The following is a 24,649-nucleotide window of genomic DNA, read 5'->3' on the forward strand; positions in this document are numbered from 1 at the left end:
CCTGCACTCTCTGCCTTTCCAGGAAGCTTCAGCAGCAGCAGCTCCACCCGTGTGCTCCATGGGAAGGAGAGGCCTGCATCACTGGCTTGCCACCCTAAAGCAACTTGTAACCAGTATTCCCTCTAACAGGGATTCCCAGATGTTGTTGACTACAATTCCCAGCATCCCCAGCTGCAATAGCCTTTGCTTGGGGATTATGGAAGTTGTAGTCAACAACATCTGGGATTTCCTGTTAGAGGGAACACTGCTTGCAACCTCTGTGGCCTGAGGCTGTAATGCTGACATAGCTGCATGCCTCACCATGGCCAGGGCTGCTGTGGAACTGCATGGAAGGGCAGAGGAGGCTGGCAAGGCAGTGGCCAGCATAGGCAGTGGTGGCCAGCAAGGCAATGGCCGGCATAGGTCCCTGTACAAGGAGCCTGCTGCTCCCTGGCACACTGGTCAGTTGTGCCATCTGATTTGCCCTTTGCTTCTTCTGTGGGATGAGATGAGCACTCCCAGCCATGCTCTCAGGTGTAATGTCCCTCCTATCCAGGAGGACTGATGCCAGCTGGTCATAGTGCAGTGTGGTCCTTGGCTCCACTCCCGACATCTTGTTGTGGGTGGTCACCTCCTTGAAATTTCTTCCTTATGAGCTGGAGTCTTTCCTTGCACTGTGCCCTGCCCCAGTGCATTGGAAGCCCCTCTGTCTGCCTAGAGATCCAGTTAAAGGTGGTCTTGTTCCTGAACTGCTGCTGCAATGGCGACTGGACATGGTCAGAGGCCCAGAGGTCCATGAACAGAGGTCCGGGAGTCTCTGCCTCCATCCACAACTTTGCATGTACTTTCCTGCTTCCATCCCCATCTGGCTGCATTCCGTGGCAGTGCCAATGCCAACTGTGGATGGTGAAGCCCTTGTTGACCACTGAGACTGCATGGCTGTTGGCAATTTCCCAAGCATAGAGGCCAGGAAGAGAATAAGTTACTCCAGCTTTACCACTGATGCTAAATCTAATGGCCTAAAGGTAAAGTACCACAAACAGGATTCTGTTTCTACAGTGGAGTTTCTCCAGTACCGCCTTTCTGTTGCAGCCCCTTGCTTTCTGCTGAAGCCACCCCCAACAGGACCCTGCAGAATGATGTATAATGCAGCGCAAAGAGCCCTGCAGTGGGATGAGAGTGGAAATTGGAGAGCCCCCTAGCACTAACAGAATGGCCTTCTATTCCTGTCAGGGTACTTTAGATTTGAGCCACTAAAAATACTAACTACACCACTCAATGGATTATTTAAGCTCTGTTTACACTTTCAATAGCAACATGGAACTACTATTGCCCATGGAACTACTGCTGTTTGGACACAGAAATTATGTGGAAGAGGTCAGTCGAATGGGCCTTAATGCCATGCAGCCAAGAAGGAAGTCTTCTGCTGATATCCAGCATGTCTCATTAAATCATTTTTTAAAAACAACCAAAAAACTACCCCACATGATCTCTACAAGGGCTCAGCACAAGGAGTCAGCAGGGACAGAGTCTGGACTGAATATTTAATCAGAAACATGTATATCAAGTGCCATTAATCTGTCGTGTGCTTTCCAGAATGGCAAGTAAAATATAGGCCCTTGTCCTGAGCAGCTTACAGTCTGAAATGCAGCACACAGGAGGCAATACAAGAAGAGGGTGACAAGGGTATGCAGGAGCACAAGATGCATTCTGCTGAGTTACATGTGCTTAGGCTTACTTTCACTAGGAAATGCAGACTAACGGGGTATGCTGAAGTCTTATGGAAAAAGTGGGGAGATACCATAGCTCAGTGGTAGAGCTCAGCCTCTCAGGCCTGTGCTGGACTATGAGAAAAGTGTATATGAATAGTAAAATGTTAAAGGCCTGATCCTTTTCAGTGCCTGAGCATCAAGGTCATCTCCACAGGGCATACGGAGTCCTGTTTTTCCTCCTCCTCACTCAGCCTACATTCATGAATGGATGATCTGTGTGTGCTTCCCACATCCCCATCCAAACATCCCCACACCTCTTAGTCAAGGAACATGAGCTCTAAGCTTGTATTCCTTGACTAGATGCGGGAGCTGCCCTGGCATTCACAGTCCCCAACTGCCCATTCCCTTTCATCCGTCTGGCTTGGCATGATGCCCGTTTGCCCAATAACGGGAGGGAAAACAAGGCTCTCTTATGTCCTGTGAAGACCCCTCCATGTGGGTGAAGCATCCCCAGGGAAGGGCAATGGCCCCTAAAAGAGCTATGCACATGACACAAAACAGTCCACACATGGGCTTAACACTCTATGTGATCAAGCTCTTAATCACGCCAACTAGACATTGGCTCTGGAGATGAAGAGGAACAAGCCCATTTACACTACACAGCATGGGGCATTTTTATAAAGCTATGTAATGGTGGTTCAGTCAATCAGGGCTTTAGATACAATCTTTAAAAAGTCAACCTCCCTTAAGGTAAAGCCAACAGGAGGAGAGCTATAAAAATGCTGGTGGTAGCAATGTACCAATAGGCATTCCTTATACCTTATATCCAATAATTTTCTTTCTCAGGGCCATCATTTACATCCCTTCAAAAACTCACAGCACTTTCCAGAGGCATCCCCCAATAAGAAGAGGCTTTGTGCCTCTGGATCTTGGAAACTGGTAAATTATCTGGAAATTAATCCCCGATACATCTTCTGAAACAGTAATTTTCAGAGCAACTTGGCATTTGAAACATTTCTTTTCAAACTGAAAGACAGATGAATGGACCCTATATCACAGCTAGGATTGTGTCTAACAGAACACCTCTGTGTGGAATATAACAAGGAAATTATTTCCTCAAGGTGGAAATTTATTGCACTTGTGGAAGGCAGAAGGTTGTAAAAAGGGGTGTTTTTTTAATTAATAAAGGGAGCCATACTGAGAAGGCATACATGTTTTTTAGCCTCGAATACAGTTTCCCTGCTAAGGGGTAATTTAGATAGCAATTAATAAATTAATGCATTATAACAACCTCCCACATCTTTAGGGAGGGAGAGGGGATGTCTCATTGGAACACAAAATATGTTTTTAGAAAAGAATTGCTGGAATTCCATTCTAATGTGGGGCAAGAGCTCATCAAGACCAATATTTTACCTGCGCTATGGCCAAATACATTAGAAGCAAGACACAAGATACACTGCAATGAACCTGGATGAGATACATTGCTCCAACGGGATGCACCTGGGGAATTGCTAGTGCCTAGAGTATGGGTGGTTTGCTGCTCACAGGTTTGTGTGTGTCTTTTTTAAAATATTAAGCTTTCAGGTTAGTTAATTCTATGTGCTCAGATCTTCATGGATGAAGTGGCATTTCTCAAAGATACACAGGGAGAAAATGTAAGTCCCATAGGTTAATCACACACTGTATTCCATAAGTTTTCTCTCTTTCCAATTTTATATGGAGTGCCCCTTTCTTCTAGTATTATTAGCAAAGATAAATAGAAATGCCCGATTTACCTTCTGTAAACTGCTGGTTGTTTTATATACCCCCTTCTCAACCTTTTTCCAGAAACACTGGATAATTAGCATATAAAAACCTGGTGATAACTGAAGTCCAAGATCAAAAGTAGTGGAATAAAAGCTCAAAAGTGATCATTATAAGAGCTTTGTGCCTATAAATGTCCCACTTCTGGTGAACTCCCAAGCCAATTACTGACAAGCAGAAACTTAGCCTGAGCAGCCACTACTCACACATATTAGCTCCCTACTGAAAACTAAACCTCTGAGGTTGCCAGGGGGAAAACCGAAGTCAACAGTCTACAAACTGGGTGTTACAACTTGTGTGTCTGTGTGTGTTTCTGTACACACACACACACACACACACACACACACACACACACACACACACTGATTATACACTGCACCCCTTGCTTATTAAAGGAGCACAGGAGCACCCCTTTAGTGAAGGCAAGTAGCAGTTAAACCATCATAAGCCTCAACATTCTGTTTCTTATAAATATAACATCTGTTGAGGTAATAACTTGAAACTCGGTGTACATGATCTACTTGTTGAGGTATACAAATGTGCCTAATTTCAAGATGTAAAAACTGTCACAGTTATCACAAAGTTAAAAGTGCTCAAAATTGACATTTTGGTCCTTTTTCCTCCAGTCTAAAGAACAGAATCTATTTCTTTCAAATTTTGGTGAAAATAACTAATGTATTCTAGGAGGAGTGTCTTTTAATGGTTTTGTAAAGTTTTGAGCAGCAGTTCAAAAGTTATCAAGGCTTTCCTACCCTATTAAAACCTATGGCTAACAAATGCTGGCCACATTTGCAGAGCGTGACTGTTTTGCTAATGAAGACAGAATGCTGACACATTTTGAAAGTCCTCCGGCAGCAGGGGGAGCCAGCTATTGGATTCTATTAAAGGTGCAATACCTATTCCAGGGTTTCTTAACCTTGGGCCCCCAGATGTTGTTGGACTACAACTCCCATCATCCTCAGCCATAAAGGGCATGTCTGGGGATGATGGGAGTTGTAGTCCAACAACATCTGGGGGCCCAAGGTTAAGAAACTCTGACCTATTCTGTTAATAATGGAGGAATATGAGCTCTCAGGGAAGCAAGGGTAGAGGAGTCATATTGGAAAAGCAAGTTGGTAGTTGGAGCACTTCCAGGAAAATGCAGTGTTCGGGATTACTTCTGAGTAAGCCTGCCCAGGATTGCAACATCCCTTTCTTCCCCTTCCTCATCCTCTCTTATCTGTTAGGCACTTCTCTCACACTTCTTCAGAATGAACTCACACTTTTCTTCATTGACAGTGTCCTGCTGCTCATCCTCCATTGACAGAATGCTTATAGGAAAAGTGCACTGTCTTCTGCAACAAGAAGATCTTGTTGATTTCAGTGAGCAGGGCTACTTTGATTGATTGACTGATTGATTGATTGATTGATTAACTGATTAAGTGCTGTCTAGTCAGTGTCAACCCTTAGCAACCACATAGATAGAGTCTCTCCAGGATGACATGTCTTCAGCTTGGCCTTTACAATCTCTCATTGGTATATTCATTGCTGTCATAATCAAGTCCACCCACCTTGCTGCTGGGCATCATCTTCTCTTTCCTTCAACTTTTCCCAGAATTATGGGGAAAGGGATCTCAAGGGATCTGGGTCTTTGCATAATGTGTCCGAAGTATGATAGCTTGAGCCTGGTCATTTGTGCCTCAAGTGAAAATTCTGGACTGATTTGCTCTAGGATCCATTTGTTTGTTTTCCTGGCTGTCCATGGTACCCTCAAAAGTCTTCTCCAGCACCAAAGTTCAAAAGTGACAATACTTTTTCTATCTTGCTTCTTCAAAGTCCAGCTTTCACATCCATAGAGTGTCACGGGGAAAACCATTGTCCGAACAATTCTAATCTTTGTAGGTATAGACCTGCTATTGAAAGCTAAATATCCTTTCCAAGGCCTTAATTGTAACCCTACCAAGTGCTAGTCTGCGGCATATTTCTTGACTGCTGAATCCTTTACTGTTGATGGTCGATCCTAAAAGGCAGAAGCTATCCACCACTTCAATGTCTTTATGATCAATTCTGAGACTGGTTTAAAAAACTGAGGTAATCTCAGCTAAACTTAGGCTACTTATTGCCTATTGACAAAGCTCAATTTATCCCACAGTTCCCAGCTTGCTAATTTATCCCTCCTGTATCTTAGACCAGGCTGCACAACTTTGACCTTCCAACTCTTTTTGAATTACAGCTTCCATCATCTCCAGTCACAATGGCCAATGATCAGGGATTATGGGAGTTGTAGTCCAACACTGCAGTAGGACCAAAATTGTGCAGCGCTGCCCTAGACCTTTTGGGAGAATCTTTGTTTTTACAATGGGAAATCCCTATAGGTCAGTGAACTTCATGATTTTTCAAGAGGAGACCACTTTGGCCAATAAATAAATAAATAAATAAAATCTGCAATGTGAAAGTCATTTCCCACATCCACCCAGTGTTATGCTTTTTCCAGTGGGTGGGGATGGAATTTAAAAGTAGCAGAGCCCTGTCAAGTCCCAGCAACATCTTGGAAGGTGCACACAGAGCACTGGGAAGTATAGTGCCAGCACATTTTTCACAGAGTTCTGGGTAGAAAGGGCTGGGAAAGAATACTTGCCAGCATTCCATATGCACCTTCCAAGAATATACAGTACAGTACTGTAGTATACACAATGATGATTAAAAGGCTCTACTATAATGCAAAACATACTGCAACTCTTTTAGAAACATAGAAAGTGCAATGCCATTCACTGTCATTCTAATCAACACTAAATGTGACAATGGGGAGAGTATTGGATTGCCAATACTGCGATGATAAATTTCCTTTTCACAAGATAGTCAAAAAAATGTGTTGACTTAAGATGAGAGTTAAAGTTATCTCATTTTGGTTGAAGCTCCACAAGCCAGGAAATTGGAACCTAAGTCCTTAACAGGCATGCCACATAATCAGCAGTGGTGATGTGCAATGTCAGAAACTGTGCTCACTTACCTTCAGTGGGTAATGTGGGGCATCTTTGCTGGTGCCAAGTACCACATCCTCCCCATCTTGATTTTGGCCATGATCCTGGCCCCCTTTCCCTTGGAACTATTTGGAGTCTGTGTCCCTCACAGATCCCTGCTTTGGATCAGTCTAGAACAAGATAGGGGGCAATCCTTGCCCACAGGGCACATTGTTTCATGATACTAGCCTCTATCTCTTCCTGAACTCAGCATCATTTTTCTAGTGACAGGTCTGAGGACAGATGACAAGTCCTCAGAGCAATGAGAGCATGGAAAGCATTCAAACATGCGAGTCTAGGAAAGGCTCTATTACATACTACTTCTAAACATTTCAGTTTTATTTATTTATTTTGCAATATTTATACCCCCACCCCCCTAGTACACTATTGTTTGGGACAGCTCACAACATTAATACAAAAATTACAATGTAAAATAAGACTAGTAAAGTCAACCAAATTAAGTTAAACAAGTTAAAAGATCAGGCTAAAACCACAATTAAAATTACATTTTTTTTAAAGTTTCAAATTAAAAATATTTTAAAAGCCAAAAACTGTGAGCTATAAAAACTAAAGAACCTACCAAAACTAAAGAAACTAAACAGGTTCTAATCACCTCTTGCTTAAGAGAAAATTGAGTTAATCCTGAAGGGACAAAATATTTGGGATGGGAGGGGCAGGAGATGTTGATTCATCATTCAGAAGTGAGACAGTAACACTATATCTACAGTATCTTTTTTCACTATTAATGAAACCTCATGAATTTACCGCCATTCCTGGGCTATAGTAGATAAGTTTGAGAACTCGGAATGCCTGGAATCCTTTCACCCCACTTGCAAAACGGTAGTTTGTAGGGCTGGTTCTGTCAATAAGATATGGGATGTAAGCCACTATAAGGACAAAAGCATCAAATCGTTTATAGGCATCCTTCCAGTAATTCAAGGGATCCAGATAAATATCCAGTAGAAACTCTGTGGTATAAACTGCTAAAATACTCATATCTGCAACCTGAAAAAGAAACACAATGTGCATAAGATGCATTGTTAGAAGGCATTTGTTTGGTGATCCAGTTGCAAAAGTCTTACATTAGATAGACCAAACACCTATTGCTTGAAATAACCTCCAGTTAAAGCACCAAGCCCTGGAATAGCAGGTCTTTGCTTTTTCCCTCCTCCAGGTACATTCACGCTACATTTATCAATTACAGCAATCACCACCAACATTAAATATATTGTTTGCTGCCCTTTCCCAAAAACCTAGACATTCAAGGCTGCCTTTGTTGGAGCATGACCAACTCTGGGGGAAAGGGCCATCCTAACACAACAGCCCATTAAATAGATACAACTGAGACAACCAGCTGCTCCCCACCCCCACAAGCCCATTCAACATATTGACGTTTCCTGTAACCAGGCTGTGGGAACTGAGTGGCTCTAGGATGTCTGAAAGGATCCAATATATTACAGATACCATTCCTGGTTTCACAACTGGCTTCCAAGGCTACTGTACATTAGTCCCTTTCAGATCACATACCACCACTGATTTGCACAACATGGAGACTACAATAGGCAATATGTTGATAAGGTAAATTGTTCCCTGAGCTAACTTATGTGAAACAGTGAGAGGTTTCCAAGAAACCTTGATGAACAAAATCACCTACGTGGCCCAAAGGAAAGCAAATGAAATCTGACAGACAGCAACCTTCTCAAGTCAGCCAGTGGAAAAACAGCCATTCAATTCAACCCAGAAATATAGCCCTAACCTCTTAAACTTGATCTCAGTTTCTCAAAGCTTCATTGATGTATCACATTACGTTCTAAACCCCTCCAACTTCACAAGTTACCAAGAGTTCATGCCAAGGCTCAACTAGATTGCAGCAGTTTCACAGCAGGTCAAATCTGACCTACAACCTTACTTGCCGAGTATCCGGATTCAGGCACATGCCCTCAGACCTAGTTGTATATATGGCTGTGGTGAATGGTCACTAGCCAGCATTTTCCACATGAAAATAGCATTTTAGGAGGGTACAAAATGCTGTCTCCCATAAGATATCTTATTAACAGAATGTTTGGCACTGATCATAGCCACTGGCTTTGCTGCTTCTTTAGCAACATTTTCTTCTCTCTCGTGATCCTGCCCAGTCAAGGATCACATAGCGAGCATGATGATATCATAACCCTACATACCCAGCCTCCTCCTGCATTCTCTGTATGGGCCCTGATGGGTGGCCATGGATCCCTGGACCAGTACCCAACTTAGTGAACCCCTGTAAGCCACGTTTGGTCAAGTGAGAACAGAGTTTTAGGGAAACTAGTCAAGAAACAGATTGGCTAAAAGAACTGAGATGAAATAGGCAGGGGGCTAAAGTGGGTGATGGAGATCTAAGGTGAAGTAATGAGAGCCCAAGGAGATAGTAGGGCTGGTCCTGGGGTCTATGGGCAGAAAGTCTGTGGGCAGGCAATGGAGGTTTGGCTGGTGAAAGAACAGCCAAGTCACCCAGGAGACATAGTGTGCTAGGTCTAAAGGCTAGGCTCTAAGCAGGGAACCAGTTGTAGCCTGCACAAGATGTTAACACTGCTTGTTTCTATTTATGGCCTTCCAGTTCCCTCCATGGCTAATATGATACACAATGCCCCAGCTGCTGGCATGCCTGCATATATGTCAGGCAACCCCCACAGTGTTGTGCAAGTGGGTAGTTGTGAAACTACTTACAACTGTGCTCTCACAGTTGCACAGTGCTACTTTCATTGGAAATAATGTAAGTAGTGCTGCACAAGTGTTGGTGCACAATTTTCCGCAGTTGTGAACCTGTCCACTTGTATAACACTGTCAGGACTGCCTGGCATGTGTGCTATAGTGCCTGCAGAGAGCCAATGCTGGTGATGCATATCGTGTTGGCCATTGTGTATTATTTATTTATTTGTCAAATTTGTACACTACCCCAAACTTACATCTCTGGGCAGTTAACAATAACATTAACATTATGTGTGTGCAAATGTGTACTCATCACATGTGACATTGTACAAATGTGGACATATTTGCAAATGTGTACTCATCACATGTGACATTGTACATGCAGGGTACACGCTATTCTCTCCTAGAATGCTATTTTTATTGTATATGTTGATATGTAGTGTTGATATGCAGGCATCAACATGATCCCATTAATTGTGGATTAGAATGAGGATAATAGACAAGATGATCAGTCAAGAAGACTGAGCACTGGTATACTCCTTTGGGAAATACAGGACATTAAGGTGCAAAACACTTGCACATGTTCAATGCTGAAAGTACTAGAGGTGCTCAGACATTTTTATATTTATTTACTTCCTATATTTATATCCCACTCTTCCCCAATCAGCCCAGAGCAGTGTAAACAGTTATGTTCATCCTCACAATAGCCCTGTGAGGTAGGTTAGACAAAGAGTGAAATGACTGGCCCAAAGTCTTCCAGTGAGTTTCATGGCTGAACAGGGGTTGAACTCAGGTCTCCATGGTCATAGTCCAGCACGCTAACCATACACCACACTGGCTCTCTCTCGACCTTGACATTCTTTTTATAAAAGTGTCAAAACTGCAACTGTACTTCTTGACATTAACCAGACCTTTCTTTTGGCTTCCATGTCACAAGGAGAGGAGATATTATTAAAGCCCAAAGGTTTATGTATAGTAGCTGACTTCATGTAAACCAAGGCATTTAAGGTATATGAGAGATAAGTGTTTCTCAAGAGGAAAGCTAAATAAAGACAAAGTAATTATTATCAATCTGAACATATTCCGCTCAGTTTCAAACTTGACAGTAAGTACTAGTCAAGCCTGTGGTAAAACAAGAATCCCACTAATACAAACAAACAATCAGGAGGTAAAGTGCGATTACAAATCATAACACAAAAATAACTGTCACTGATAAAACAGGTTTTTATCATATTAAATGAACTGCTGTGAAGAGGGAGAGTGATTCTGGCAGGAAAATGGCTCCGCAGGAGGTCAATGTATCCTCATGAAAAAATAGTCACATGTAGGGAAAACTTGACATGGGGAAATGGAAAAACATGTTAAAACCCCTTCTGGCACAACACAGTCATGATCCAGATCAGAGGACTCTATGGCTGTTTTTCAGAATTTTCATTCTTTTTCTGTTCCATTAAGTAAATTTGATTTTAACTAGGTCTAGTTTTAAATGGAATTATATTGATTTTGTATTTTTTTATCTGTTTTATTGTCTTTGTGAGCTGCGCTGCCTCAAGCAGTTCAGGTCAGGTATGCTTTATCCGGACACCCGAAATCTGGAATGCTCCAAAATCCGGACACCACGGCGGCGGCGGGGGGCGGGGAGTGCGGGAAGCCTCAGCTCACTTTAAAATCAGGGCCAGGGCCATCCCGCCTCCTCCTTCAGGGCCGGGCTGGGCCAGGCCACCACAACCACCTCCCACCTCCTCCTCTCGCCTCCTCCGCTTTAGCCATCCACCGCCTCGTTGCCACCATTGTTTTTTGCCGCCCACCACTGTCGCCTCCTCCGCTCGCCTTCTCGCCACTGCCATTGTTTTCCTCCCCCACCCCCACCCCGCTGGAACTTTCACACGCTCTTGTGGGAGTTCCACTGTGTACCCCGCCCCAAGGCCCTGCCGTGGCTATTGTTCTGGATTGTTTCCAGCTCAACAGATGGAAGGGCAGAGGGAGAGAGGAGGAGAAGCAGGGAGGCGGTGAGAAGGAGGTCTTTATTACGATGCTGCAGAATGCCCAAGTCCTATCAATGGACGATTCCAAAATCCAGAAAAGTCCAAAATCTGGAACCTATCCGGTCCCAAGCAGTCCGGATAAGCGATTCTCGACCTGTATCATACTGGTGGGGTGCAATATAAATATTTTCAATAAATAAATAATAAGAAAATGTGTGAGCACTTAAAACTTGATGCAGTTAAAGTTAGCCATAGGTACATCTAATTGAACAACCGTGGCTTTCAAGGAGTCACAATGAATTTTAGCAAGATCTGGGCTCTTAGTATTTATACAGAGCTTCCCCTCCCGTCACCAAGTAATAGTTGATCATTGTATAAGTGCAGATAGTGGCCCTGCCTCTGAAGTCAAGCTGGTACATAGGCGAAACTAGGGGGGAGAAGCCAGGGCATGTGCCCTAGGCACTTCTGGGGGGGTGCCAGTGCCATGCTGCCCCCCCACCCACTCCCCAATTCACAGATTTTTTAAAAAAATAATTTTTATTTACCTGTAGCCCCTTTTGGGGGGGCTTCCTAAGTGCCGCGGGGGGGGAGGTTCTGCAAAGGTTCCCCCTTCCCCCGCTGGCCTCTTGGATCACTGCTGCAGCCTGTCTTGAGCTAATTTTCAGGCCTGTTTGGGCCTACAAAGATCAGTGCAGTGACCATTTTGGAGGTTGCCGCACATGCTCAGAAGGCCTCTGTGAGGCCTGGCAAGGCATAGGACTTCACAGGGACCATTTGAGCATGTGCAGTGGCCATTTTTTAAAATAAAAAAAAGGCTGCTGAAAACAAAAATGGCCACCAAACATGCTCAAATGGCCTCTGCAAGACCCAAATCTAAATTTTTTCCTGATCTTGGGACTCAGAAGAATGCAAAGTTGTTGGCAAGAGACCCAAGCATTTAAAAAACAGATATAAATGGCACAAAAGTAAGTGGACAAAACATCCCATAAAAAGACAATGTTGGTTTAATACCTTATAAGCTGGCAAAACTGAAGGGTGGGGGGGAGAGGCAAGGAATAAAATAGAAATATTCACTCGCATGCTGTTTAATTCTCTATACAGAGCTCTATCTTTATCTGCATATTGTCAAATAATCTGATTATAAGGTTTGTGGGATTTCAAACTTGGAAAGTGCCTGCCTTTAACTTGTATGGTGCTTAAAAACAAACAAACAAACTGAATATCACACTGTTTTGCTGTTCTGTGGCTAGTTGCAACTTCCACCTTCTTCCTGATCAGGCTGCTGGATCCAAGCCTATTGTACGCTGCTGGATAATTTCAGATTGTTTGGGGCTCCTAAGATTTCCCATTGCAACCATCTCCCTTTAAGGCAAAAGCTGTGACAGAGAAAACCCCATCCCTGAATTTCTTGGAGGCAGCAACCTGTAGTGAAATGTGCTGAAGTGGCAGAGCATTTGCTAAAGAGAGCTTTCACTGCTTAGCTCTATGGAGGCATGCCCAGCACATGGATGTGCTGTGTTTCCTTGGGAAGGTGACTGGCACATATGTGCCACATGCATGGTTGTATGTGTGTTTGTATGCATGTGTGGGTTGCTTTCAACCTGTTTCTCCTGAAAGTGTCTGGAGTTGTATTTTTGAGCTGATAGTATGGTAAAGTTATCTGAAAGATGGGTGTCAGGTGTTTCGACAGGGGCGCAATTTCAGTGCTTGCCCTAGGTGCTATTTGCCCTAGATACACCTCTGGCCATGTATGGATAATGTGTTCTTCAAATATAAAATTTTCCACCCATACAGTTACTTTGTTTGGCAAGGAAAGCAAATATGGTACTCATAACTTGACTGAAAGCCAAGGGGAAAGGAAGGAGAGGAAAGCAGAGCTCTCCCTTATACCCTGTACCTTGTTCTCCCTTATACCCTGTTTCCCAGTTCACTCCTCTTTTCTTCTGGAAAAGAAGAAAAGTGTCTTTAGTACACTAAAGAAAAATGAGGAATCAACTTTAATAGCCTCCATTGTGTTTCTTTGTGTTTCTTTAGTTACCTCCAGGAAGAACGGTGATTCATAGCGAACTTTATATTCCGTTTCTATAGCCAAAAAGATTGCATTGATTGTGATGGTGCTGATCATAACTGACTTGAAAAGAGGATGGTAGAATAATCTTTCGATGAAAGCATATAGTTCAGGATCTCTCCTCCTGGAAAGAGAAAGCTATCAGAATTGAATCTATGAAACGTTATCTGATCAATCCAAGAGATCTCTAAATGATCCAGTCATTCAAACAAGGGCAAATACATACGATGTATCAGGATTTAGACAATTAAGATTCCGGGGACAAAACAGAGAGTTGGAGTGAGAGAAGGCGAGATTTGTTGATCAAAGTTCATCCGGCAATGAGAGAGTTCATATTTAAAGTCAGTTCAGGAATAAGATCTCATTTGCATATCTCAGATCACACGAAGTACACCATATACACAAATGTGTGTAATGTAGCCAATTGACCATTTTTGACTTTTTTCTTCCTAAAGAAAAGCCAGTTTAGGAGAGAAGAATTAGTGACAATGTAGCTAGGGCAACTGGAACATTCTGAATCCCATGGGGGGAAAGCTGCTGGGGGAAGGCATTTGGAACAGATTTCTGAAATTAACAAAGTACACAGAGCAGAATCAACAACCATAGCTTCAGACTCCCAGGGTTGGCCCATCCATACAGCAACCTGAAGCAAGCTGCACAGGGTGGTGAATTTGGCAGGGTGGGGGTGGCAAATTTTGAGATGGCGTCACACTTTCTCTGTTTGTAGCTTTTAGAGGAGATGCTCTAACTTGGCAGTCTCCTCTTCCACTCCTTCCCCTATTGCTTTTGAAATTCAGCAGAGGAGGAGGAGGAAGAGGAGGAGGAACTATTTACCAACCTGCTGGCTGAGCACAAGTGATGGACACTACAATACCAAAGATTACCAATATTTGACAACGCCAAAGAATACAAATATGATGAATATTTATATAGCAGTTGAATATTTTTCAACCAAATCCCCAAAGTGGTTTACATACATACATACATACATACATACATACATAAAATGGCTCCCTGTCCCCCAAAGGGCTCACAATCTAAAAAAGAAATATGACAGACACCAGCAACAGTCACTGGAGGGATGCTGTGCTGGGGATGGATAGGGCCACTTGCTCTCCCCCTGCTAAATAAAGAGAGAAGAGGAAGAATAGGATGCTTCAGGTGCCAGAATATCTTGGGCTGCCTCTTTAATCTCCACTTGAAAAATGTCTTTCCATTAAGTGAGGAACTATATTAAGAGCACATGTCTGCCCCCAAAAACATCTTGATTTGTGTCATCTAGGATATAACCCATTCATCCCAAAACGTTCATCATAGTATGAGACCTCTCCAAGCAATACTACAATTCTCGAAAGATTATTTCAGTAGCTGCTGTTTTCACCATGGCTTTTTACTAAATGGGCTGATAAGCACTAATATAATTTTTTTCTGATTTCCCTGATCAGTGATAAAGTTGACCAAATTCAATGCTCATAGCTTGAGAACACATCTGCTATCAGGAGAAAGGCAATACTATTTTTTCCAAATGATTTCTGACTCACTGTGTGTATGTTTTTTAAATAATTTGTGAGCAGCAGTCATTTCCGTGGAACTTATCTTGATTTTATAATGATTAGCATATTCAGGCATTATCTGATAGCGGCGGAATATTCTCAGAATATTCAGAGTTCTGCATTACAATAATATTCTGGAGAACTCAGAATTTTGCTCTGAGTTCCATTCCTTAACTTGTTATATACAATTAAAAAACAAATCTGAATACAATTGTATCAATAATTTATTTTGCAATATGTTAATAATCCCTCTGTATGTGAACTGTGAGAATAAAAAGAAAGCCATCTGTACTTTTCAAAATATTATTACATATTTATATACAACTTTTTAGCAAGAAGTCTTCAAAGCAGTTTACATAGCAAAGGACATTGGGCAGGGAGTGGGGGTGGGGGAGTCCTGTCCTAAAAGATTCACAACCTTAAAAGAAACACAAGGGAGAAACCAGCAACAACCACAGGAGGAATGCTATGCTGGGTTGAACTGTCAGTAGTGCCCCCCCACCCCCCGCTGCTAAAAAAATGTGTTAAAATTCCTGTTGGGCTACCGTCGTCTTACATTTTTCTACTTCTGTTTTGAGGACACCTACTATTTTCAAGTGAAAGGGGTAGCTATGGGAAGCCCTGCAGCTCCTAGTATTGCCAGCTTTTATATGACATATCTGGAAATGGAGGTAATCTTAAATGGAGAAGAAAATCCATACTATAAATACATTTTTTAAATATTATGGTTGTTCTATTGATGATATTTTCATCATTTCCAAATCAGATTGTCCATTTCAATCATTTTTTGATTTGATTAATATCATCAATGAATTCCCGTCATATGGACGCACACCAGATATCCTTTCTGAGTCTGGCAAAATTATGACCAAAGGTTATCATAAACCTACATATAGGGATTCTGTTTTGCATTCTGATAGTTTTCTTCCAAGTTTTCTTCCAAGACAATATAACATGTGAACAATTTTTAGACTACTTTCCAATTGGCTTTTGAGATCACCCGGCATTCTGTGTGTGTGTGTGTGTGTGTGTGTGTGTGTGTGTGTGTGTGTGTGTGTCCCCGACCATCAACTTTGCAATGCCTGGACCAATATGAACCAAATTGGGTACAGTTGTAGGGACACATAGGGACACCTCATGGTAGTTTGGCATGGTGTGTGATGATGTCATCCACTCCATGGGTTGGGGTGAGCTGAAGGATCCCTTCAGGTGGGGAGTTCCAATTATGCAGCACCACAACTGAAAAGGTCCTTCTCACAATGCTATAGTTATATTTTTTACAGAATATCTGCTTCAACCTATTGCAAACAGCTGGTACAGTCCCTAACTGGAATTCCTCCACTTCCAGGTATTTTCCATACAAAAAATAATAAATTCTTCCTGCAGGAATCTGAATACAGAAGACAAATCCAACGTATAAATAGCTATGTCCAAGACATATCCATATAGGCTTAGCACATCTAATGCTTGGTTACTGCCCTGTGCTGTGAGTGCATTTCCTCTTGGCCATTGAAAAGAAGCAGGACGGGCTGGCTTTTAAAGATTTATATGATGTTAATAAGGTTGCAATCCTAAACACAGTTAGTTGGGAATAAATCCCATCAAATACAGTGCATAGGATAGGGGTTTGCACAAAACCGGTTTGCCCAGTTCGGTTCGAGTCTGAACTGGACATGAACTGAACTGGGCATGTTCGGTTTTGTGGTACTGAACCCCACTCCCTCAAACTGACTCGGGGGTTCTAAACTTAAAAAAAAAAATTACTCACAGCTGCGGCACCATGGATCCGGTGGCTTTAGGGGGTGCTGGTGTGGCCACAGGGGGTCTACTTAGTCTCCCTCTCCCCCCGCCAGCCTCCCCGCAGTACTGCAAAGGCTGTCTTGGCCCAGTTTCGGGCTGTTATGGCCCTTTTCCTGGTGGCAGTGGCCATTTTGAAGGCCATGACCCAGCCACGCAAATGGCCAGGAAGCATGCACAGCTGGGGTTAGGCTTGGGGTCTAACTTGGGGTCACCTACAACTTCCATCATCCCCAGCCACAATAACCAAAACCCATTGTAGCTGGAGACGATGGGAGTTGTAGTTATGCTATTCAAACATTGCAGGGCAGTTTTGTTGTTCTGAATCAGATATTCAAATCAAATCTTTTATTGCAGTCTTAAACCAGCATAAAACATTAACTTATACATTGCAGTACAGTATATGTAATTTAAAAAAGAGTTTTAAAAAGAAAGATAAAAACAAACTTACAGAAAGTAATACTTATTTGGAATTAGCAGTTACCAAATATTTTGACTGTGGCCTGCCTTATTTTTAATGCTGCTGCACAGGATTTAGCAACCTGATGAGTAATATAAGGACTTAAATCAGATAACAGAAATTCAACCATTTGCTAAGGAGCAGAATCCCTAGGCATGCTCAACAAACAAGCAAGGTCAACCTGACATTGTTATATAGTTCCCAACAAAGAATCACATGCTCTAACATTTCTACCTGATGAGCATCACAAGGACAGAGGTATAGATGGTATGGAAGTTTTTTTATATCTACCCTCAACTAGAGCAGAAGGCTCTAAATCTTAAATCGTGCCAAAGAAAACTATGCTCTATGGTGGTGAGAGAGCTGCAGGTGGAAGGGATAGGCCTCAGGGGCAGGGGCGTAACGATAGGGGGGGCAGGGGGGCACGTGCCCCAGGCGCCACTCGGTAGGGGGCGCAAAAAAGTGCCCCCACTGGTCCCCTGCCTTTTACAAAAAAAGTTTTTGTGTGTGAAAAAAAATTTTTGGTGCGAAAAAAATTTTTTTGTCCGGACTGCACAGCAGGCAGTCCGCAAGGCGCAGTCCCCTCCCCGGGTCCCGGCGCCCCCCCCTCCTGGGCGCCACGGGCGCCTAAAATTGCAGAGAGACAGTGCCTGCCTGCGGCCGCCTGCCTGCTTGCTGCTCTTCTTTCTTCAGCATCGTCGTCAACGTCTCCTTCATTCATATCACTCCGCTAGCCTGAGCTCACTCCCCGCCCCGCCCCGTGGTGCCGCCCCCTGCCACCAGTCACACATGCGTGTCGGGAGGGAGGAGGACACGCCGCGCATGCGTGTCTGGCAAGTGGGAAGAGAGCTCGCCGCCTGCACGTGGACTTCTTCATTGCGTGCGTCGACTCGGTGGTGACCACGAGGCAGGGTGGGAGAGCCCAGAGCGTTTGTGTTGCTGCTGCCGCCAGCTGCCTGCTATGTCTGTGTCGCACTCATCACATTATTACAAGGACAACAAGGTGTGTGTGTCTGCACAATGGCAACCCGGAGGGGGGCGCTTCTTTGGGGAGCGGCTTGCTTGCTTGCCTGCCGGGGGTTAAGGCATTTCAGAGGAGCAGAGATTGCTGCAGCCGAGTCTCCACCCCCTCCCTTAGTGAAATCTTAAGTGGCTGACTGGGAACCCCCGAACACACACAGAGACACTCTTCCTTCCGCTGCTCAAGTACGCTAGAACTTTTCCCAGCAACTTCGGGTCGGAGGAATTTAGACTCCTAAGAGGGAGGGTGAAAGGGGAACCCTGCATCGCCTGCTGATGCCTTTTTGCTTGTGCTGGGTGGTGTTGCTAATAAGAAGGCTCGTGAGCTCTCTGGAGCCCCTCGATTATATTTGGGAAAGGGCATTTCAGAGGAGCAGAGATTGCCGCAGCCGAGTCTCCACCCCCTCCCTTAGTGAAATCTTAAGTGGCTGACTGGGAACCCCCCCACACACAGAGAGACACCCCTCCTTCCGCTGCTCAAGTACGCTAGAACTTTTCCCAGCAACTTCTAGTTGATTAAATAATATACATGTTGGCTGCTGAGGCTAGCTCTGCATGGAGCCTCCCAGATCCCTTCAATGGTGACTGAGTTGGTGCTGATCACTAATAATGATGATGACAAGGAGCCTTTTTCTTAAATTACTGAGCAAGCCGTTCAGTAGAACTTTAATGACTCTGAAATGGAGACAGATACAGTTCCATCTCGGTTTTCCCCTTCCCTAGTTTTCCATCTCGGTTTTCCCCTTCCTCTTTCCTTTCCAGATGCTGTAATGAGACACATCACTTTCGTTCCGAGGTAATATATTTAGCACGCAATCTCAAGGTCAGAATGAGTTTTCTTACCAAAATACAGATCGCTGAAAGTATTTATTTTTCTTTAAGAGCTCTCGCCATCTTCTTTTAAAATTTTGCATGGAAATATTATAATTTTTAACTATTTCTAACTATTTCACTTAAATTGTTAAGTATCCTAATAAACTATTCTAATGGTTTGCTTGATAACACAGGTATTTTTCTAATGTTTCCAAAGTAAGAATACTTTATTTCATATGGCAATTGGAGAGAGAGAGAGAGAGAGAGAGAGAGAGAGAGAGAGAGAGAGAGCACCATCGAGTTGGTGTTGACTCCTGCCAACCACAGAGCCCTGAAGTTGTCTTTGGTAGAGTACAGGAGGGGTTTACCATTGCCTCCTCCCACACAGTATGAGATGGGGGGGCGCAATTTCAGTGTTTGCCCTGGGCGCCGTTTTACGCCTCTGCTCAGGGGTTACAAGGTATCTAAGATGCTCATTTAAGGGCAACAAAGGGGCTGTGGTTAAGTCCACTTGACACTCAACGTCAAGTTTATGTTGTTTAAGTGTTGCCTTGGCCCTCTCCAGCCCCACAGATAGAAGTTGCATGGACGAAAATCCTAGTAAAGAGAGCTTGGATTGAATTGCACTTTTCCAAGAGGAATGGAAGTCATCAAGTGTTGGGGCACAAGACCAACTGGGGAAAGGGAACGCTTAAGTCGATAAGTTAGCATAGTTAGCCAAAATATAGCGGAGACACTCGCCAAGCCAGCCTCTAAGCATAAATCAGATATTGTTGTTACACTGCCTCAGCTGCGCCCTCCTTTGAGGTGAAATCTATGAGCTTTTTTCCAGAGCCCTCATGGCATCACTCTTTCAGAAGAGTCTAGGCCTTTAGCAGCTATTCAGGAAACATCCTCTGGGCCTCTTCATCCATTTACTAGTAATTAACTTGCAAAAGAATGACCAGTCAGCTGACCCACCATTATAATCTACATCAGGGGAAAAGGAAGTCTATGAAGTAGAGCTAAAAGAGACCTGACTGAAATCTTACTTGTATCGTCCAAACAGAAGTTTTCCCTCTTCGATGTTGGATGTGGACTTAAAAGCCTCATAAGACAGGTTTTCAGTAAAGTGATGGATTTCATGCAATTCTGGAGGGTCAGAACCTCGAATTGATTTGTTCATGTTGGTGCCTTTTATATTAATCCTTTAATAAACATGGGGAGATTGGAAAACAAGAAAGCACAGGAACACAGGAGGTTAGCAAGCACAGTAGGAAAAGGAATGGAATGTCCCTATGTGACCTCATGGACTTTGTGAAGTCATAGTTACAACTCCAGAGCAGTACATGTAAGATCTAAAAGGAATATGCATACTTCTCTGAAACAAATATATGGCCAAAGTTATAACTAGAACAAAACAGCTACTGAAGAAAAGACACAGGAAACATAGTAAGATGATAAGTATTTTGGACACACACCTTTCAAGATGTATAGATTCTAAGCACATTTACTTGGAAGTTCCATTAAAAATGGACTTCCAGATAAAGGTGTTCCAGACTAGGCTTTACTGCGAAACAAGGTAGGACAATGAGCCCAATAAAGCTTTGGGGTTCTCAAAGAGTGACACCCCACAGAACATGGCAAACAGCCTTTGAAACAGAGGCATCTTTCAAACGTCATTTCTATCACATGCCGGGTCTACTGTCGAAGAGGCTGTGCGAGAGCAGTCAAAAATCCCACTGAACATGCCTAAGCCCTTAGGTATATCTAAGGTCACTCCTTGGATCTTACTTCAGTTTCTTTGGCCTCACACTATTTACTTGTATACTGCCTACTACTGAAGTCTCTAGGTGGTTTACAACAATAAAACAAACCAAGAAATTTTAAAACAATTAAAAGCTCAAATTAAAAGAGACCTTGGGTTAGGGCGGTATAAAAATGTGCTAAATAAATGAAATAAATAAATAAAATAACTATCCATAAAAACTGCTATACAGCTAAAAAGCTTGGCTGCCGAGATGTGTCTTTAGTTATTTCCTAAAAGCCAACCGGGATGGAGCAGCTGTAAACTCAGCACGAAATGGGTTCCACAGCTCTGGGGCAACTACAGAGAAAGCTTGCCTCTGAATAGTCATCAGATGAGCCAGCAGCACCTTCAGATGAACCACCGCTGACTATATTAATAGGCGGAAGAGTTCATAACGATGAAGGCATTCTCTTAAATACTCTGGGCCCAAGCTGTTAAGGGCTTTTTAGGTAATAACCAGCACTTTGTATTTGGCCCATAAAACTACTGGTAACCAGTCTAGTTCTTTTAAAACCAGAGTAATACAGTCTCTTCAGGATGTCCCGCAGACCAATCTGACAGCAGCATTCTGCACCAATTGCAGTTTCCAGACTACGTACAAAGGCAGCCCCATGTAGAGTTCATTGCAGTAGTCAGGCCTGGAGCTTACCAGCATGTTCACCAATATCTTAAGGTCACTCACTTCCAGGAAAGGGCGCAGTTGGCGAACCAGCCAAAGCCGAGAGAAAGAACTCCTGGTCACCAACTCCACCTGAGGTATCAGAGAGAGGGTCCAGAAGTACTCCCAAACTGCAGACCTGTTACTTCTGGGGGAGTGTAAGAATCAGAATCAGCTGAATCCCATTTCCCGAACTTCTGCTTCCTTCAATGAGCACCTCAGTCTTGTTTGGATTCAGTCCCTCATCCAGCCACATAGGGATGGATATTTGCATTATAAATCCCCAGGAGCAGCCTGCACAGAACCTAACCCCATTTTAAGGTTAGATTTAGTATTTGAATGTCATGGTTTTAAGGTTTTAACGTTCACAGTAGTTTCCTAGAACGCTACCCCTGCAGTATTCAATGGTCTCCTGTATTAGTCTGCCTTAACAACCGGTAACTTGTCTTCCTGCATACAGGAAAGCAAACGAAGTAGAAACCTGAACTCTAATGCACAAGGGTGTGTCTTGCTTATGTACTTCTTCATGTGCATCTATTAAAAATGAGATCATAGAATCTGTGTAGCTACTGTCACTGATTTCTCCCAAGTTGCAATATAAAAACGTGCCATGCTGGCAGCAAATAGGATGGCCCCAAGGCCTACAAAACAAAACATCCTGTAAAATATGGGACATCTGGAAATCCTAATATAGGGATTTAGGAGGAGAGTATAGATGTAAACCACTTTGTGATTTTTTAAAAAGTGGTATATAATTTTAATAAGAGCAATGATTATGTATGATCTTCTACATCTAAGAATTTCCAGCAAATAGAATTTATGCTAAATGTCTGTGTTACACATGTACTATAATACTGATACAAAATAAACTTTATACAGATACTGCTGAAGAGCGGTTTTCAGCCCAAGTGGTTTAAAAAAAAAAAAAAAAACCTCAGAGAAATGAAATAGAACTCATCATTTAGGGGTGTGTGTTTTTCCAATTAAATTTATTTTTCAAAAAACATTTTGCTGTAGTGCTCCAATTTAAAATGGCACAAATAATACCTTAGGTCCTAATAGGTATCTTAAGAAAACTCATCTGAAAGAGATTCCCTTAATTCAGTCTGCATATACTATAAGTAGCAGCATGAGTTTTAAGATCATAGAAATTAATAGGCCACAACTGTGTTATTAATGTCAGTCAATACACATTAAGAGATTCATTGAAATGTGCTATAAAGGGAAATATTTATATGCCACTCTGAATCCAAAACTACATTCAAGACCATGAACCTAAAATATATTTCTTGACATATTGGCAATATTCTAAATCTAATCTAGTTTATTTGGAACAAGGATCAATGTGCCTGGTGGACATTTTCATATGCGACAATTTATAATTTGTCAACAATGTTGTGAACTTGATTGGAGAAGTCATCTTGGATGGGGCCTGACTGTTGGTCTGCCTCTGCTCCACCTCTCCAGGTGATCCTTGCTGGCTGTAAAGACCAGGCTTCATCAGGGGCGTGAGCCTCTTGATGAGAGCACAAGGGCTCTTGTCCTCGTGGCTCTCAGCCTTGCATGGAGCAGACTGGGGGGACCAGAAGACTAAAGGAATCATCAAGGACCATGGTATCCTCAGACTGGAAGATAGAGCTGCAGGATTGAAGAAGCTGGGGACCTGTTTTTTTTTTTTAATTAAAACAGAGGAGCTGGAGATGGTTGGACTGGGGAGATGTGTCTGGGAGAGCAGAGGAGTGGGGATGGCCTAGGAGTGGTTGTCTCCTGGGTAGCGGGCAGAGGGAGATGTGATGGGAGTTGGGCAGGCCATTACAGGGGGAAATATTCCAGGCAATTGAGGCCTGTTCCTTTTTCCAGCTCTTCTCCCAAACCTGTGGCCCCAGGGATCTCTGGGAACACTCCCTCTAGGATTAGGTTGCTGCTGTTGAATGCCAGGTCAGTAAATGGCAAAACATCTCATGTCTACAATTTGATTGTGAATGAGCATGCTGGCCTGGTATGTGTGATGGAAATCTGGTTGGATGAGCTGGGTGGGGTTAGTCTCTCTCAGCTCTGTCCTCCAGGTTTCCTGATCCTGCAGCAGCCCTGCCTTGAGGGTCAGGAAGGGGGCACTGCAGTCATCTATCATGAGACCTTTCCCCTTACCAGGTTAGGCAATCTCAGAATTTCGATCTAGTTTTTACTGACCAGGGAATAAATGATCAGCTGTTATTGGGCCCTACCCATGTAGCAGGACATATGCTGGATCTAGTTTTTACTGACCAGGGAATAAATGATCTGGAGATGGGGGAATTTGAGATAACTCCCTTGTCATGGATAGATAATCATCTGGTGGGGTTTAGTTTGACTGCTTCATTTACCCTCTGCAGGGATAGTGGACCAATTAAAATGGTCCACCCAGGGAGGCTTATGGATCCACTTGATTTCCAGACAGCCCTTGGAGTTTCCAGTGTCCAGAGCTGCTGCTGCTGCTGCTACTACTACTACTTCTATTACTGATATTCATATACCGCTCTTCAACAAAATTCTCAAAGCGGTTTACATAGAAAAATAAAAAAATACAAAAATAAGATGGCTCCCTGTCCCTAAAGGGCTCACAATCTAAAAAGAAACACAAGGCAGACACCAGCAACAGTCATGGGAGGGATGCTATGCTGGGGCTGGATAGGGCCAGTTGCTCTCCTCTGGCTAAATCTCTCGAGAATCACCACTTTAAAAGGTGTCTCGTTGCTCAATTAGCAGGGGTACTAATGGCAACTCTGTTGAGGCCCTGGTGAATCTCTGGAATGTGGAGACAGCCTGGCTACTCACATGGTCACTCCTAAATGGGCAAAGAGGCACCTTTTTAACACGGTGATTCTCTTTATTTAGCAGGGAAAGAGTAACTGGCCCTATCCACCTACAGCACAGAACCTCCAGTGACTGTTGCTGGTGTCTAATGTTTCTTTTTAGATTGTGAGCCCTTTGGGGACAGGGATCCATTTTATTTTATTATTTCTCTATGTAAAAGTTTTGCAAACTTTTGTTGAAAAGCGGTATATAAATATTTGATGATGTTGTAAATGCCCTCTCTGGCTTGGTGGAGCCCTTTCTGCTTCTTGGTTTTCCTTGGAGCTTAGGGCAATGAAACAACCTGGACAGCTAGAATGACGCTGGCAGAAGAGTTGTTACGATTCTGAACATGGGCTGGAGTCCATTTTAGGGACTACTCCGTGGCAATGGGGGGGGAGCTAAAAAATGTTTTTTCTCCGCTTCCATTGTATCTGCTCAGCGCAGACCAATGGAGCTGTTCCATGTAGCAAAAGGATTGCTCCACATATCC

At 43.2% G+C, this 24,649-nt stretch overlaps 1 protein-coding gene across 3 annotated transcripts in view; it reads right to left on the reverse strand.

The window, feature by feature from the left end:
* The window catches only part of CATSPER3 (cation channel sperm associated 3), a 46,877-nt gene that overhangs the window by 13,834 nt on the left and 8,394 nt on the right, over positions 1-24,649 (reverse strand). Inside the window, exons 2-4 of one of the 3 annotated variants that reach the window (XM_053291836.1) lie at positions 19,909-20,064; positions 13,205-13,358; positions 7,259-7,498 (exon numbers count right to left, since the gene is read on the reverse strand). In XM_053291836.1, the coding sequence (XP_053147811.1) occupies positions 7,259-7,498; positions 13,205-13,358; positions 19,909-20,042 (528 nt within the window). In that variant the 5' untranslated portion in view covers positions 20,043-20,064. Of the gene's footprint in view, positions 1-7,258; positions 7,499-13,204; positions 13,359-19,908; positions 20,162-24,649 lie in introns of those variants that run through there. The other 2 variants (XM_053291837.1, XM_053291838.1) reach the window with 2 other exon arrangements.

The sequence above is a fragment of the Hemicordylus capensis genome, chromosome 2 (assembly GCF_027244095.1).
Source record: "Hemicordylus capensis ecotype Gifberg chromosome 2, rHemCap1.1.pri, whole genome shotgun sequence".
Taxonomy (NCBI): domain Eukaryota; kingdom Metazoa; phylum Chordata; class Lepidosauria; order Squamata; family Cordylidae; genus Hemicordylus; species Hemicordylus capensis.